The 15,869-nt window shown below is 50.8% G+C and overlaps 1 protein-coding gene across 1 annotated transcript; it reads left to right on the top strand.

Moving 5' to 3' along the window:
- Positions 1–1,809: 1,809 nt before the first annotated feature.
- On the top strand, positions 1,810–15,563 carry PSMD3 (proteasome 26S subunit, non-ATPase 3). The gene is made up of 12 exons (XM_059047418.2): positions 1,810–2,365; positions 4,702–4,892; positions 6,386–6,523; positions 7,754–7,890; positions 8,805–8,995; positions 9,173–9,276; positions 12,825–12,939; positions 13,044–13,163; positions 13,306–13,409; positions 13,691–13,846; positions 14,856–14,906; positions 15,102–15,563. Exons 1-12 carry the CDS (start codon positions 2,146–2,148, stop codon positions 15,177–15,179), a joined length of 1,605 nt encoding a protein of 534 aa, XP_058903401.1. The 5' UTR covers positions 1,810–2,145; the 3' UTR covers positions 15,180–15,563.
- The last annotated feature ends 306 nt before the right edge of the window (positions 15,564–15,869 follow it).

A 15,869-nucleotide genomic window follows, 5' to 3' on the forward strand; every position in this document is an offset into this window, starting at 1 on the left:
GGCCCGGGTTCGATCTAAGATCCCGCAGGCCGTGCGGCGCAGCCAAAAATAATAAAATTTCTTTTACAATGCAGACAAGTAAAACTAAATAAATAAACGGTACCCAAGAATTAGACTGATGCAAAACTTTTAAAAAGTGTGATATTATTTTCTCATTTCACCTTTCCTTCTTCTGCCCTCAATTGGCATGGTTGTCATGTGGGTAGGCTTGGCATGTGGAAGGGCAAATACAGACATTCAGTCTCGTAAAACTGCTGGGTTCATACCAGCCTCCTCTGCCTAAAGCTGGGTTTTAACATCTTTCACCAATCTCTTTTAAAATAGTTTTATGGGTAGAATAATTTCTGCAAGGTTTTTGGCCCCAGGAGTCAGACTCTCCCCCTTCTTAGCCACCCCCTACCCAGGCTGCTTCCCTCACTCACCAAGAATTCATGACGCACTGACAAAAGCTTTGCGTTAAGCCATCCTCCCCCATTCTGGGGCATCTTCCAAGGCCTCGCTGTATTGCTCAAGGACATACTAGGTAGTTATCTGCTGACTTGACTGTTTTTCCCTTGTGATGTAAACTTAACAATGAAGTGAGCTAACACCCCAACTATCCAGAAGGGTAACCTCATAAAGATGAACAACAAAACCTGTCTGTTTTCTTCCTTTACCATTCTCACGCCGACCTTCAGTTACAGATATGGTGTTACAAACAAGAGGTTTTCATGAGTTTCTTCCAGTGATGATTCAAAAGTCCTATTATCCTCCTTTCAGGGCAGGGGGGCAGTTAGGGAGGAATTGGTCGAGGCATTTTTCCCTAAAACTGGAGCACACACTTTTCCATTTAGCAAGTGGCTGTTTAGTGCAAGGAGCTATTCACTGCGATAGTGTAAAAGGAGGAATACAAAGGATACCCTCTCTCTGTATAAATATAAAGGAGAATATAGTCGAAACATATTCTCTGCCCTCTAGGGCCTTACAACAGGGCTCGGTTGTCTTGCAGGGTCTGACCTGGTCTAAAACTTAAAACTTCCATTTATGGAAGAGATAAAAGTTCCAAGATAGGAAGGGAGTTTTTGTTTTGTGTCTCAAGAAATTGGAACCTGTTTCCTCCTCCTGCAGAATCGCTGGAGGATTCCTTTGAAAAATAAGTGGACAGGGTTTCAGGTCCAATTTCTTAGGTGCTCCTTAGGTGTACTATTATTCTGTTCCCCCATTTCACTACAGTGTCTGTCTGGATGCATAAAGGCGCCCCAACGTACCCCCTGAAGCCTCTCTCTTTCCTCCGGCCTCACAATACACAGCAGCCCAGAGCAAAGCTTCCAGCAGACTACATTCTGGGGCTGTTTTTTACCACCCCTCCCCATGGACGTGCTAGCCCTGGGCTTCACAGAGTGGACCCCTAAATTTTATTAAACTTAAGTAATCACATACAAATGCACTCTGCCCCTATCCGCACTCCCAGGCTGCAGAGATTCTATGCCTTATTTTCAGCACGAGCTAAACTCGGACAAGGAAGTCTGAATCCCATAGGGTTCTTCCTTGTCTCCAGTTTGGTTTTATTTTAAGCCCAACAACCTAGCTCCACATCCCTTCGGGCAGCGGTTGAGGACCAGCCTCGTGGATATCAAAAGTGACCCCTTGCCGGGCGCAAATTGAGCGAGTTTAGGCACGAAACCCTCCCAACAACTCTTGGCGTCATCACGCCCTGCGTTCCGCTAGGCCCTACCCACGCCACGCGGGGTGGGGTGCTCTTAGAGTCCGCAGTAACCCAGTTGGAGCCTGAGGTGACCTCTTGTGGACATATACGGAAGTGCACTCGAGAGGAGCAAGGAAAAAAATCAACACACTGGAGCACTCCAAAGCGAGCCCCGCAAACTCATAAAGGCTCCTCCCCGCTCTTCCTGCGAAGATCCGCCTCCATCCTGCATCTCGGCTGTTGACTTTTTTCCCCTTTGATGACTCGGCCATCGGCCAGCCCAGCCTGGCGTTTCCCAGAAGGCCCAGCGCCGGGAAGGGGTTTGCAGGTGCTCCGTCATCGTGCGGCCCGACGCGAGTCCGCGCTCTTGTGCAGGCCCGGATCGGTTCCTGGTCTCCGGTGCGACGGTTCACGCGAGGCCCCGGCCTCGGTCCCCGGACTAGGCCGCGACCCCGGGCGCCATGAAGCAGGAGGGCTCGGCACGGCGCCGCGGCGCGGACAAGGCGAAGCCGCCGCCCGGCGGAGGGGAACAAGAACCACCGCCGCCCCCGGCGCCCCAGGATGTGGAGATGAAAGAGGAGGCGGCGGCGGGTGGCGGCTCAACTGGCGAGACCGATGGCAAGGCGGCGGCTGCGGCGGCTGAGCACTCCCAGCGAGAGCTGGACACCGTCACCTTGGAGGGTACGAGAGCCTGGGCCGGGGACGTGTCATAATCACGGATGACAGCGCCGTGGTGATCCACCTTCTCTTTGGGATCCCAGCGCAGCCTCCACCACCTTGACTTGGGGGTTCCTTGGGATCACCCCCAAATGCTTGCCCCCACTACTCTGACACTCCCGACCCCAGCCCGGATAACTGAACATTGTCTCTAGGCTCAGGACTCCTCCCTTCGCATACACCACCCCCCACCGGGGATTGCATCTAGAAGTAGGTCTCGCTCGGCCCAGAGACTCTAAGTTCTCTCCTCTCACCTTATTACTCCATTTACATCCCATCGGACTCATTCTAGTGATCCCAGTGCACGATTGATCTCTCTAAAAACTAGTGTCTGTATTTATGTTTGAAGGGGGTCAGAATGACGCCAGATACTGGCTCTTGCATTTAAAGAATGGTTTTTGTTGTCTTAACTACCTTTAGCAAACTCCCCTAAAAGAGCCCTTTATACCTAGTATCTTGCTTCCTTGTTGCTGTAATTGAGGTACCCAAACGATTCCATTGCTCTTTTTCTTTCCCTGCAAGTCCTTACTCCTACTCTGTTTCTAAAGAGTTTAAACACATTACATTCTTCAGCTTTTTAGGTGTCGGATGTTTGAGTTCCTAATGTTCACCTTCCACGTAAACTATATACCAATCCCATTTCTTTTCTCCTAGATGCCTGTTCCCTGTTTCCTATCATCCTCTTGTTCCTCCAAGTTCGTATTTCACTTTTCCTACTTAGAGCATCCTGTCCACATTTGGAGTGGGTAGAGTGAGAGCTTCCCACTGTGACCCTGGTGCACTTTTCTGGTTCTGGATCAAGTAGGACCAGACTATTTATCGGGTGTTCTCTCTACTTAACTGCACTGGAAACTAGCTGGAAAACATTGAAATAAGCAAAGTTAGGCTCCTGGGTGGTGTTTTGAGGATGTGATAGTGTTGACTGCATTAGCTTCTACTCTGAAGTTGGATAGCAGGCTCAGTATCTAATAAAGATCATTTTACATAAAATAACGACAGTCAACCAGTGGCAAAGGTGCCATTCAGCATTACCTACCTATGTTTCTTATAAACATTTTAATATGAGAGGTCTAAAGTAGCAGGGGGAAAAAAAAACCCAACCCGTGGTTAACATTATTTCCTATGAATTTTTGAGCTGCTCTCCCATAATTGAGATCAAGTTTATATATACAGTTTGGAACAAGGCATAACTAAATACAGATGATTTTGTGTGCTTTCATGTAACAGATCCATAAACAAAGCATTCAATGTATTCCAGAAACATTTATTGAATAACTGATATAATGGCTAAGAATATACACTCTGGGATTAGTTTCCTCATCTCTATAAATGAAAGTAATAGTACCTACTTAATTGGGTTGTTGTGAAGATTAAAATGTTTACAACTGTGCCTAATACGTGATGAAAACATAGTAAAACCCTCCATAAATATTAGCTGTTATTACTATTATATCATCAATGTGACCCTAGCACCCTATGCTAAAAATACAAAGGTAACTAAGAAACTACCAATTGATTGCATTCCCTTATTTCTGGATATTTAAGTTGTTTCTATTTTTCTCTGTTACAAATAGCTTTGCAACCATCATCTCTGTGCCCAAGTTTTTGATCTACCTCTGTAATTATTTCTTCAGTAGAGATTTCTAAATTGAAAGGGTATTTACGTTTGTTTTTAAGGTTTTTGGTAGATACTGTCTGGAAAAACTGTACTGATGTACATTATATGAGCAGAAATGTCTTGCTCACCCCTGTACTCTATGTGTTATTTTTAAAATACCCCTAGAATGGTAATTGAAAAATGTTTTCACTTGCAATTATTTGAATACTAGTGAAATACACTTTTCACGTCTGTTATTTGTCGTCCCTCTTTTTGTATTATCCATTCATGTTCATTTTTATTTATTTTAATCCTTTATACAAGCTCTTGTAGAAAAAGAATGTGAATCTCTGGTCACATGTGTTGCAGATATTTTTCTTTTGTTTACAGTTCTCAGAAGAATTTTAGAAGTCTTCCTATTTGAAGATATGCTAAATCTCCACGTGTTTTTGTTTTTCATTGTTTTTTTCTTTTTTCTGTCACCCTCTACTCCTTCCCCCACCCCAGCTTTATTTTTCTTTGTCTCTTGGTTATGTCTTAAAATCAGTGTATGGAATCCATAACTATTGCTCTTAGGGCAAAAGTGGTGATTGGCCACATCCTGCCATTTGTAAGAGGCTCCCTAGGACTGCTTGGCTGGAGTGGCCGGGGGTGAGGGGAGTAGGAGTTGGAATTAACATTTTTCTCCCCTCGTCCTCCACAGACATCAAGGAGCACGTGAAACAGCTGGAGAAGGCAGTCTCAGGCAAGGAGCCTCGGTTCGTGCTACGGGCCCTGCGGATGCTGCCTTCCACGTCACGCCGCCTCAACCACTACGTTCTGTACAAGGCTGTGCATGGCTTTTTCACCTCCAACAATGCCACTCGAGACTTCTTGCTCCCCTTCCTGGAAGAGGTAAGTGAGTCAGGCCAGCGTGAAGGGTGCAGGCTTGGCTTGACACACACGTTCCCCCCGTGTAACTGTTTCCTGTCCTGGAGACCTGTCTTGTTACCTGCCATAGCAGAGTCATGAAGCAAGGCAGCCCCTCTTAATACTCATTTGCTTGCCTCCGAAGCTTCACCATGAAGGAAGTATAGAACAGTGGTTAAGGGACTTCCCTGGCGGTACAGTGGTTAAGATTCCTCGCTTCCATCCCTGATTGGAGAACTAAGATCCCACAGATCCCACATGCCATGTGGTGCGGCCAAAAAAAAGCAACAAAAAAAGGAACAGGAGAACAGTGGTTAAGAGCACAGGTTTTGGAGGGGGTGTTGAATTTGAATCCAAACTCTACCATTTGGTATCTGTGGGACTTGGGCAAATGACCTAACCTCCTTGTGCCTCATTTTCTTCATTTGGTAAATGTGATGAACAGATTTGGGGGGGTGAGGAGGAGGGGGAAAGCTCTTGGAACAGTGTGCGGCGCAGAGTGCGTGTTGATGAAGGCAGTGTGCTGGGGGTGGTGGTCTCCGTGCCAGGAGAGACCCCTCCTTTTCCTTTCTGGCTGAAAAACTCCCCCCTTATCATCCATGATGCAGTTCGGGTCCTGCCCCTTCTCAAACTTCACTGGCCCTTCAGCCAACTTCATCTCCCTGAAATCCTGTATGCTTACAGTCTGTTTCATAGATGTAAAAACTCAGAAAATCCTTGAGGTGGACAGTGAAGACTTTACTGTCTGGGAAAAAGGAAAAGCACCCTCTCCCAGCCCCACCTGGAATGTTTTTTAACGTTACATCTCTAAAGTAACCCATCATGATCGTCTTTTGATTTGTTACACATTATTCCAGTTTTGGTGACTAGATCTGAAGATAAGTACTATGTGTATGTTAATTTCCCCCCAAATTCCTTTGTTCCCACAAAAAAAAAATTTTTTTTTGTTTCGTTATTCTTTTTTTTTTTTTAATTTTGGCCACGCCACACGACTTGCAGGACTCAGTTCCCCAACCAGGGACTGAACCCAGGCCACGGCAGTGAAAGCCCAGAATCCCAACCACTAGGCCACCAGGGAACTCCCTGTCTCATTATTCTTGATCTCATCTCTAGAATTACATCCCTTTATTAACCCTGCCTGATAGAATTCTCAGTGGTTCCAGGTATGGTGGTTTAATCTCTACTTAGATTGTAGGCTCTCTGAGGGGTCCTTACATCATCCTTTCTGTCCACATTATATTCCGTAAGGATGTTATACTCCTGTAACCCTTCTCTGTATTTATCGTATTGCCAGCCTCCTTGACTCCCTTCAGAAAGAGACTGTGTCATCTTTATTTATGTATCCCCAGCACCTAGAAAAATCTTGGCATGTAGTAGACACTTATTAAATATTTGTTGAAATACATAGTGAGTGCTTAATAAATTCTTGGTTGATTGATCCAACTGAGCTCTTCCACGGTAACTCATGTCCTCTCCAGCCCATGGACACAGAAGCCGATTTGCAGTTCCGTCCCCGCACAGGAAAAGCCGCGTCGGCTCCCCTCCTGCCCGAAGTGGAGGCCTACCTCCAGCTCCTCGTGCTTATCTTCCTGATGAACAGCAAGCGCTACAAAGAGGTAACCAGGGCCAGTGCAAGCGACTGACGCGCCCCAGGTGGGGTGCGGGCTTAGTGGGGGAGAGTGCCTCTAGTGAAGAAACAGACAATCACTGGGTTTTTAACTGTCCCCCAGACTCTTCCCCCATGTGGGAATGCACCCAGCCCCACATCCGGGGAAGCCCCCTCAACTCCTGCTCAGGCTCTGGGAAAGGGCTGGCAGTGGTCACTCTGTACCCGTCTGTGGCGCGATCTCAGTATGGTGGATGCTTTTGAGAAGAGTAGATCTGGAGACAGAAATACCTGGGTTCAAATCCCATTTGTACCTTAGGCAAATTAATTTCTCCCAGCTCTGTGTAAAATGAGACAAACTGCCCACCTTACAAGATTATTGTTAGTATTAAATAAAATAATATATTTTTAAAATACTTGGCACAATCATCTGCACGTAGTAAGCATTCACAACATTTTAATAAATGGTAGCTATTATTATGAAACTGAAAGACTCCATTTTGGATACCACTCTTCCACCATGCCTTCCAACCGGGGCCAGCTCCTTTGTCAGGCTTAGCTACTGTCCCAAGAGCATGCCCAAAAAATGACAGGTCTCCTCAGTCCTCTGTTTTGTTTTTTCCTTGCTCTGCCACTGGTTGGCTTTTGTTTGGTTGGTTTTTAGAAATAATTCACTCCCTTGAAAGTGTACAACTCAGTGGTTTTCGGCATATTCACAAGGTTGTGCAACCGCCCTCACTATCTAATTCCAGACCAGTTTAATCACTGCCCCCACCAAAAAATGCCATACCTATCTGTAGTCACTCCTTCTTCTCCCCTCACCCCAGCCCAGTAATCTATTAATATTTTTGTTTCCCATGGATTTTCCTATTCTGGGCATTTTATCTAAATGGAATTACATAATATGTGCCTTTTGTATCTGGCTTTTTTCTGTAACATGATGTTTTTTCTAAGTTTATCCACGTTGTGGCATATATCTGCACTGTTCCTTTTTATGGCTGAGTAAAATTTCATCATATAGATATACCACATTTTGTTTATCCATTCATTGGGTGATAGGCACTTGGGTTGTTTCCACGTTTTGGTTGTGAATAATGCTGATATGAACGTTCATGTGCAAGTTTTTATGTGAACGTATGTTTCCAGTTCTCTTGGACGTATGCCTAGGAGGGGAATTGCTGGCTCCGTGTTTAACTTTTTGGAACACTGACGCTTGGTTCTCTTTTGGCTGCCTCCCCAGGCACAGAAGATCTCTGATGACCTGATGCAGAAGATCAGCACTCAGAACCGCCGGGCCCTGGATCTTGTGGCTGCAAAGTGTTACTATTACCATGCTCGGGTCTATGAGTTCCTGGACAAGCTGGATGTGGTGCGAAGGTACTGTGGGCAGCGGTCTGGCTCGTGGCCCGTGGGGTCAGAGACATGGTCAGGCACTACCACAGAGCTGTGGACTTGCAGGAGGCCGTGGGCTGGGAGATGTAACGTGACCAGCAGGAAGTGGGGGTAACGGCTAGCACACACTGAGCTGTGCGAGGGCTTGAGAGCGAGGCTGAGACTAGATGAGGAAACGGAGACGACCACTGGCCTGTTAAGTCCTGTCTCCCAGGCTCTTCCCTTCACCACACATCAGGGGAGGACTCATTAGTGAGTCAGAGGTACAAGTAAGTTCAGGCTGGAAAATCTTTCACTCCTCTACTTGAAACCTTCAGTGGCTCCCCGTTTCCCTCAGGGAAAAGCCAAAGCCCTCACGATGTAAGCTTATAAGGCCCCACGGGGTCTGGCCCCCGTGACTGCCTCCTTGACTTTATTCCCACTGCTCCCCTGACGCTGGCCACCTCGCTGTATCGCGGGCACGCCAGCGCACTCTTCCCTCAGCTGAGAACGCTCTCCTCCCTGCCTCCTTCAAGGCTCTGCTTAACTGTTACCTTCTCAGTGAGTCCTACGCTGACTGGGCTATCTAAAGTCGCAACCCCATCCTCCTCTCCTTCTGCGGTTCCCGTCGCACTTACCCTGATTTCGACGTCACCCCACCACCTTCTGTCGAGCTGCATGGTACGCTTATTCATCGTGATGGCTGTCTGTCTCCCCCCACTAGAATGCAGGTTCCTTGAGCAGAGTTCTGTCCTTTTGTGCACCTGGACTAGTGCTTCATTTGTTGAGTATTCAGTGAATAACCAGAAAAGCAGTTTGAATCACTTTTTTAGGAATTGAGAAGAGAATGGAGAGGTCAGAGGCAGCTTGAAGAGTTATTATGTGAAGGCTTTGACCTCCCGTTTCTTTCCTTCTTGAAGCTTCTTGCACGCTCGGCTCCGGACCGCCACCCTGCGGCATGACGCAGACGGGCAGGCCACACTGCTGAACCTCCTGCTGCGGAACTACCTGCACTACAGCTTGTACGACCAGGCTGAGAAACTGGTGTCCAAGTCTGTGTTCCCCGAGCAGGCCAACAACAATGAGTGGGCAAGGTACCTCTACTATACAGGTGAGCAGGGCCGCCCCCCCCACCCCAGCCGGAAGGTGTCTTGGGCTCACTCGGTGCAAATTTGCTAAGAAAGTGGTGCCCTTGGTGCATAAGAGTGCCCATTTGGCACTGTGGTTTGCAGGGGGCTGGGGTTTGGATCACACCATCCTCTTGATCAGTTCTCTTCTCCACACCCAGGGCGCATCAAAGCCATCCAGCTGGAGTACTCAGAGGCCCGGAGGACAATGACCAATGCCCTTCGCAAGGCCCCTCAGCACACAGCTGTCGGCTTCAAACAGACGGTGAGCACCAGTTCTCACCCCTTTGACCCCCTTACTTGTCTGATATCATGTTAGTGCCATTTCCCTATCTGAGGAGCCCAGAGGTCCTTAATCTTCTTACCCTAAAGGTGGCATCACATGTCGTTTGCACGTGACATTGTTCAGGGCACGTTAGGCAGACACTACCTGCACCTCTGGCAGTTTATGTTCCCGGTATTCTCCCTGGTACGTAGGTTTAGAATATTCCTGGTTCCCCAGAACCCCCTATAGTCATTCCAGGTGGGGACCTGGATTGTGTTGAGAAAGCCCAGGCTCTTACCTTGTCCCTCACACGCCCCTTTGCGAGCAGTGTTGTCTGTGGCCGGGGACCAAGAAGCTCCCTAAGGCTGGCTGAGTCAGGGGGAGGTAAAGCTTGGCCGTGGCAAAGCTTTCAGTCACCAGGTAGTTTTTTGAGTGCTGACCTTGACGTTGGACACTGTGAGGGGCAGGAAAGAAGAATAAGAAATGGTATTTGCCCTCGAAGAGATGGATAAAGAACATTGACTCAGAAAGGCGCGAGGGCCTGTGTAAAGGCACAGAACCTGCTAGCCAGAATCAGGACCCAGCTTTTCCAGCCACAAACCTCCGCTCTCACATTAACACATCCACCTACTAGTGCCCTTGAAAGAGAGCAGGATGAGCGTGTACAGTGATTAGGTCAGTGTGGTGGGAGGTTTGCTTTGTTTCAGTTCAGAAGTTCAGAGAATGGCAGATTCAGTTGTGGTCAAACAAAGTAATCTTAAATAGGTAAACTTGATCTGGGTTTTGAAAGATGGGTAGAATTTTCATAGAAAGGAATGGCTTTTCAGACACATGGGGTACATTGCACAATGTGAGATTGCTCTTGCAACGTGGGGTGAAGCAGTGTTTTCAAACCAGATTTTGCTCTGGATGGATAAGGTTTCCCAGTTTTCTGTCGTGGAGCCAGGTCGCCGGAAGAAGGTGCAGAGGGAGCTGGAGTGAGGTCTTTGGCCTGTGGACTGTTGGCCAGGGAGCCAGGAAAGAGGTGGGAGGGTTGCCTGAGAGGGGAAGGGGCAGAGTTGGGGCAACTTTCACCCAGAGACACTTAAGCAAACAGGCGATGGGCCAAGGCCTTGAACAAGGTAGGAGGAATGGGATAGAGAGCCCACATGGAGAAGCCAGCTTTAAGTAAAAACAGGGAGAGTGGGCTTCCCTGGTGGCGCAGTGGTTGAGAGTCTGCCTGCCAATTCAGGGGACACGGGTTCGAGCCCTGGTCTGGGAGGATCCCACATGCCGCGGAGCAACTAAGCCCGTGCACCACAGCTACTGAGCCTGCGCGTCTGGAGCCTCTGCTCCGCAACAAGAGAGGCCGCGATAGTGAGAGGTCCGCGCACCGTGATGAAGAGTGGCCCCCGGTCGCCGCAACTAGAGAAAGCCCTCGCACAGAAACGAAGACCCAACACAGCCAAAAATAAATAAATAAATATTTTTTTAAAAACAGGGAGAGTGAGAATGGGTAAAGAGAGACATCGAATTTAACAAACAGCATGTTGAAAGTGTATCCATCCATAGAAAATCCATATTCTCGCCTTGGGTGATCTCATTTGCCTTCGTGGCTCAGCTGTGAGTTCCATGATGCTTCACCAAAGTCCGTCATGAACTGTCTTAATCTGCTTGGGTTGCAATTACAAGACTGGGTGGCTTAAACAATAGAAATTTATTTCATCGCAGTTTTGGAGGCAAGAAGTCCAAGATCAGGATGTCGGCATGGCCAGGTTCTTTCGAGGGCTTCTCTTTTGCTTGTGGTTGGCCATCTTCTGACGTCTTCAAATGGTCTCCCCTCTGTGCACGTCTGTATCCTAATCCTTCTTATAAGAACCCCAGTCATATTGAATTAGGGCCCACTCATATGACCTCATTTTACCTTAATTACCTCTTTAACAGCTCTATCTCCAAATCCAGTCACATTCTGAGGTACTAGGGGGTTAGGGCTTCAGCATATGAATTTGGGGGTTCACAGTTGAGCCCATAATACAAGCTCTGACCCCTTTTATGAAGCCAGATCTGCAAATCTGACTTCCCACCGCACATCTCTGTGTAGAGACTGCCTGACTCCTCACCCTCAGCTTGTCCAGACAGATCCTTCTGGGCACCCCTCACCAGTCCTTCCTCCTGCCCTCCTGATCCAGATAGGAGCCTCCGGGTCATCTGGGACTCCTCCCTCCCCCCACCCCCATCACCATCGCTGAGTTGTCTTGTTGATTTGCCTCCATGGCTTTTGTATTCATCTCCTCTCTGATGTTACCAGTGCCCTTGTTGAAGCCGCTGACCCTGCTGGTCGCCATCCTCCCCTCCACCAGCCCAGCTTCCGCGCAGCCGCCTAACTAAGCGGAGCTCCAGGCCCGTCTGCCTGGCCCGGGAAGCTCGCGTTTCTCCCCACTGCCTGCCAAGTAGGGTATTGTAAGTCTTGTGAAGTAGGCAAGCCAGGTATTATGCCCATTTTAGGAAGATGGAAACCAAAGACTCGGTTGCTCGGCGTTTCCTAGCTAGCAAGTACAGGCTAGCTAGTTCTGTCTCCAAACTCAGAACTCAGCCTGGCATTCAAAACCGCACGTCCCCGGATGGGCCCTGGTCGTCTCTCCAGGTGGCCCCCCCCCCACGCCCTCCAGTATGCCGGCCTCTTCTCCAACCTGTCCCCTTGGCTGAAACGTCCTCCCTCCTTTTCTGCTTCATCAGAATCCTTAAGGCACGTGCTCACTTCTGCCGTCGGCATGGCTTTCCACTCACTTATGGGGTACGCCGAGGGCCGAGGGACAGGGCAGCCTCGTCAGTGTGTGTGGAGGAGCGAAGGGTCCGTGCCCAGGGGTGGGCACCGTCAGCCACCACCCGTTTTACCGCCTTACCTCCCTCGTGACGCTGGCGCGGGGTTTAGCTGTCTGCTCCTGCCCCTCCTGCTTGGTGGGGGGGCTCCTGAACGCTGGGCATCGTCCCTCCACCGCAGTCCTCCTTGCACGGCGCTGAATCCACGGGCGGGAGCACAGTGGTATTTGGAGGAGGTATTGTGGAGGAGGAGGGGCCCGGTTTTCCAGCCAGCCGCCGCGCTCACTGAGGTTCTGCGGGCCCTTTCCCGAGCTGCTGCCTCTACCCAGATAACTAATTTTACACATAGTTCCCCTCCCTACCAGCATCTTTAGCTGATTCACATTCCGTTGCGTAGGCCTCTGGGCCCTGCTTCCTCACCATTTCTGAGCCATAGAACCTACCCATCTGCCTGTACTTCAGAGCTTTGCGACTTCAGGGCGCTGTGCGCCGATTGGCCAGATGAAATGAAGCTGGGGGCCTGCTGTGGTCGAAGGGTCAGAAGCTCACAAGGCCTGTCTGCCAAGGCAGAGCTTCAATTCCACGCCCAGCACAGCTTGAGGATTTTTTTTCCTCTCTCTGTGGGCCTGGTCCCAGTGCCACCTTCCCTCCTTCCCTGTGTGTCTGACTGAATTGAAGCCCCATTTCGTTCTCTTCTCCCACCCGGTGGGGCTCCCTGCCCACTGTGTTCGTGTGTCACACTCTGCCAGGTGCACAAGCTTCTGATTGTGGTGGAGCTGTTGCTGGGGGAGATCCCGGACCGGCTGCAGTTCCGTCAACCGTCCCTCAAGCGCTCGCTCATGCCTTACTTCCTTCTGACCCAGGGTAAGGGCTGGTCCCCTCCCAGAGCTTGCCGGACCCCTGGCACTGTGGCCCCTCTTATCTGTGCGCCCTGTGCAGCATCTGATCCACCCCTCTCCCCACTGCAGCTGTCAGGACGGGAAACCTGGCCAAGTTCAACCAGGTCCTGGATCAGTTTGGGGAGAAGTTTCAAGCAGATGGGACCTACACCCTCATCATCCGACTACGACACAACGTCATCAAGACAGGTGTGGAGCAGGGACTGAGGGGCCCCTGGCAGAGCAGGACTGGGACTAGGCTTCTCCAGGGGCAGGGGCAACCCTGTGGGCGCCTGGGCGGGTGAAGGGTCTGTGCCCGCCCCGTCTTGCCCACCGCTCCTTCCTCTCCCAGGTGTGCGCATGATCAGCCTCTCCTATTCCCGAATCTCCCTGGCGGACATCGCCCAGAAGCTGCAGCTGGATAGCCCAGAGGATGCAGAGTTCATTGTTGCCAAGGTGGGCCTGGCTCAGGGACCGCGGTTGTCACCTTCCTGCCTTGTTTCAGGGATGGGGGTGGGAGGAGGTTGACCAAGGAGGGGAATGGCTAAAGCAGTGGCATAGTCTTTTCAGGGAGTGCCCGTCTTGCAGTGAGGCCAGGAAGTTGCCACAGAGAGAGAGAGGCTGTGTGTACGCAAGTGAGTGTGTGAGAGACGAGGAGGACGAAGAGATGGGACAAGATGTTCTAGGACTTAGAAGATGGACTTTCTGGTGACTCTTCCTCCCTTTGGGGCCTGCAGGCCATCCGGGATGGCGTCATTGAGGCCAGCATCAACCACGAGAAGGGCTACGTCCAGTCCAAGGAGATGATTGACATCTATTCCACCCGTGAGCCCCAGCTAGCCTTCCACCAGCGCATCTCCTTCTGCCTGGATATTCACAACATGTCTGTCAAGGTGCGGAGCCCTGGCTGCAGAGGCGATGCTTGGCAGCAACATGCCCCCCTCCACACGCACGGGTTCCTCAGGGAAGACTGGCTTGGTTTGGGGCGCAGTTCCCAGACGATCTCTGTAAAATCACTGGGGGTCCAGAAGGGTAAAAGGACTTTGCTTGTGGGACCACAACACCTTCCCTTTGCTCTTCAGGGGTCTGGTTGCCAGGGAGGATCAGACAGGGATTCAGAGTGCAGTGTTCTGGAATTGGTTCCAAGTTTGAGTCATTTACCTTCTCTGAGCCTGTTTCTCCTTCTGTGAAGCTGATAATGAGGTATCACCTGCCCTGCCTGCAGGGTTGACGGGATTACATGAAATCACTGTCTTGGGGCACTTAGAGAAGTCTGAATTGTGTAAAAGGTAGGGCTGCCATCTCGTTCCACAAAAGGCTCTTAAGCTCTTACCCTGTGTCAGGCGCTGGGTTAGGTGCTGGTACTGTTAGGCTGCCGATTTTTTTCCTGCTCTCTTCCCCCAGGAAACCAGGGATATAGCTTCACTTAAAACCAGGCAAACGCTGTGCTCTGCTAGACAGGAAAGGTCCTTCGGGATCTGGTCCCCTGCGTCCCTGGCCTCCCTCCCCAGGACCTCTCCGCCGACCCCTCCCCTCCACCCCAGTTGGCCCCACTGAACTCAGGCCGGGCCTGCTCACACCCTGAAGCCTCTGCCTGGAACGCCTCTCCTCCACTCCCGCAGCCCGTCCATTCTTCCTCTTCCTTCTCACTGCCAGTCCTCTCCCGGCCCGACCAAGAGGGTTCACCATTTCTGCCTCTGGCTTCTTCTGATGCTCCATCTTTGGCTCTTACCCCGCGGTGTCGTAGTAATGAATTAGTCTCCATGCCTGGCTCCCCCACTGGACTGAACTAGGGAGTGATCACCCGTGTCGCGCGTATCCTGGCGCCTGGCACGCAGGAGCACGGTGAGTGTTACGTTGATGCCTCCTCCTCACCTTGTTCCTCTCTCCGTTGTGCTTCAGGCCATGAGGTTTCCTCCCAAATCGTACAACAAGGACTTGGAGTCTGCAGAGGTAAGCTGCCTTCTGCTTTGGGTAGCACTGAAAGATCAAACTTCCCTATAGAAAGGGGAGAGGGGAGGTTTCTGGAAGGGCTGGGGCAGCTCTGCAGCTCGGGCAGTCTCTGGCCCTGGGCGGGTCGGGCCGGGCATCGACGGCGCGAGAGCCCGACGTGTCCCCGCAGCCCGGCCCTCGGCCCCCTTTGCGCAGGAACGGCGGGAGCGGGAGCAGCAGGACCTGGAGTTTGCCAAGGAGATGGCGGAGGATGACGATGACAGCTTTCCTTGAGCCGGGGGGCTGGGGAGGGCTGGGCGAGAGGGCGCTGGCTCTTCATCCTCCGCCCTGGGGGTGCCCTGCCCAGGAGGTCGGCCCCGCTTCTCACACGCTGCACACAGACTGCGTCTGTGGCGGGGGGAGGGGTGCAGGGACCCAGTCACCCCCGCCTCATCCCAGGGCCCCTCCCCAGCCGGTGACTCAGGACACGTGGGCAGGAGGGCAAGCAGGCAGCCTGCCCGGGGTGGGGTCCTGGCCAGCAGTGTGGGCGGCAGGATGAGAGGGACGAGCCCCGTGCTCTCCTCCAGGGAGTAGGGCACTGGAATTGGGACACGTGTTAGGTTGTATGTTTTTTGAAGCTTCAGTTGTGATTTTTAAACAATAAAAAGTTCTCCAGGACTGTTTGTGCATCAGTTAATTACTCCTATTTCACTCTCACATGTGCAGTGTTAACAGGCCCGGATTTTTTTCTGGCCTGGGAGTGCTAGCCCTAGGCATGACCCGAGGACCCAAAGCAGCTGTAGATGAAGAGGAGGCCAAGGGCCGGGTGGAGAGACTCTGATCTGGGATCAGAGGGCCTGGGTTTACTCTTTCGTATTTAACTGGCTCTCAAATAAGTGGCAGCTCTCCAAACTTCTCAGGCTCCTTTCCCATATCTGCCAAATAAGTGATTAGACTCAGTGATCTCCTGGCTCTAAAACTGGG

This window comes from Kogia breviceps, chromosome 19 (genome assembly GCF_026419965.1).
Source record: "Kogia breviceps isolate mKogBre1 chromosome 19, mKogBre1 haplotype 1, whole genome shotgun sequence".
NCBI classification, from domain to species: Eukaryota; Metazoa; Chordata; class Mammalia; order Artiodactyla; family Physeteridae; genus Kogia; species Kogia breviceps.

Bases quoted from the DNA above. Each gene is read 5' to 3' on its own strand.
- PSMD3 (XM_059047418.2), top strand. From the start codon at position 2,146: ATGAAGCAGGAGGGCTCGGCACGGCGCCGCGGCGCGGACAAGGCGAAG. The intron at 7,891-8,804 runs GTACTGTGGGCA...TCCTTCTTGAAG, and splicing joins AAGCTGGATGTGGTGCGAAG to CTTCTTGCACGCTCGGCTCC. The intron at 13,847-14,855 runs GTGCGGAGCCCT...GTTGTGCTTCAG, and splicing joins TTCACAACATGTCTGTCAAG to GCCATGAGGTTTCCTCCCAA.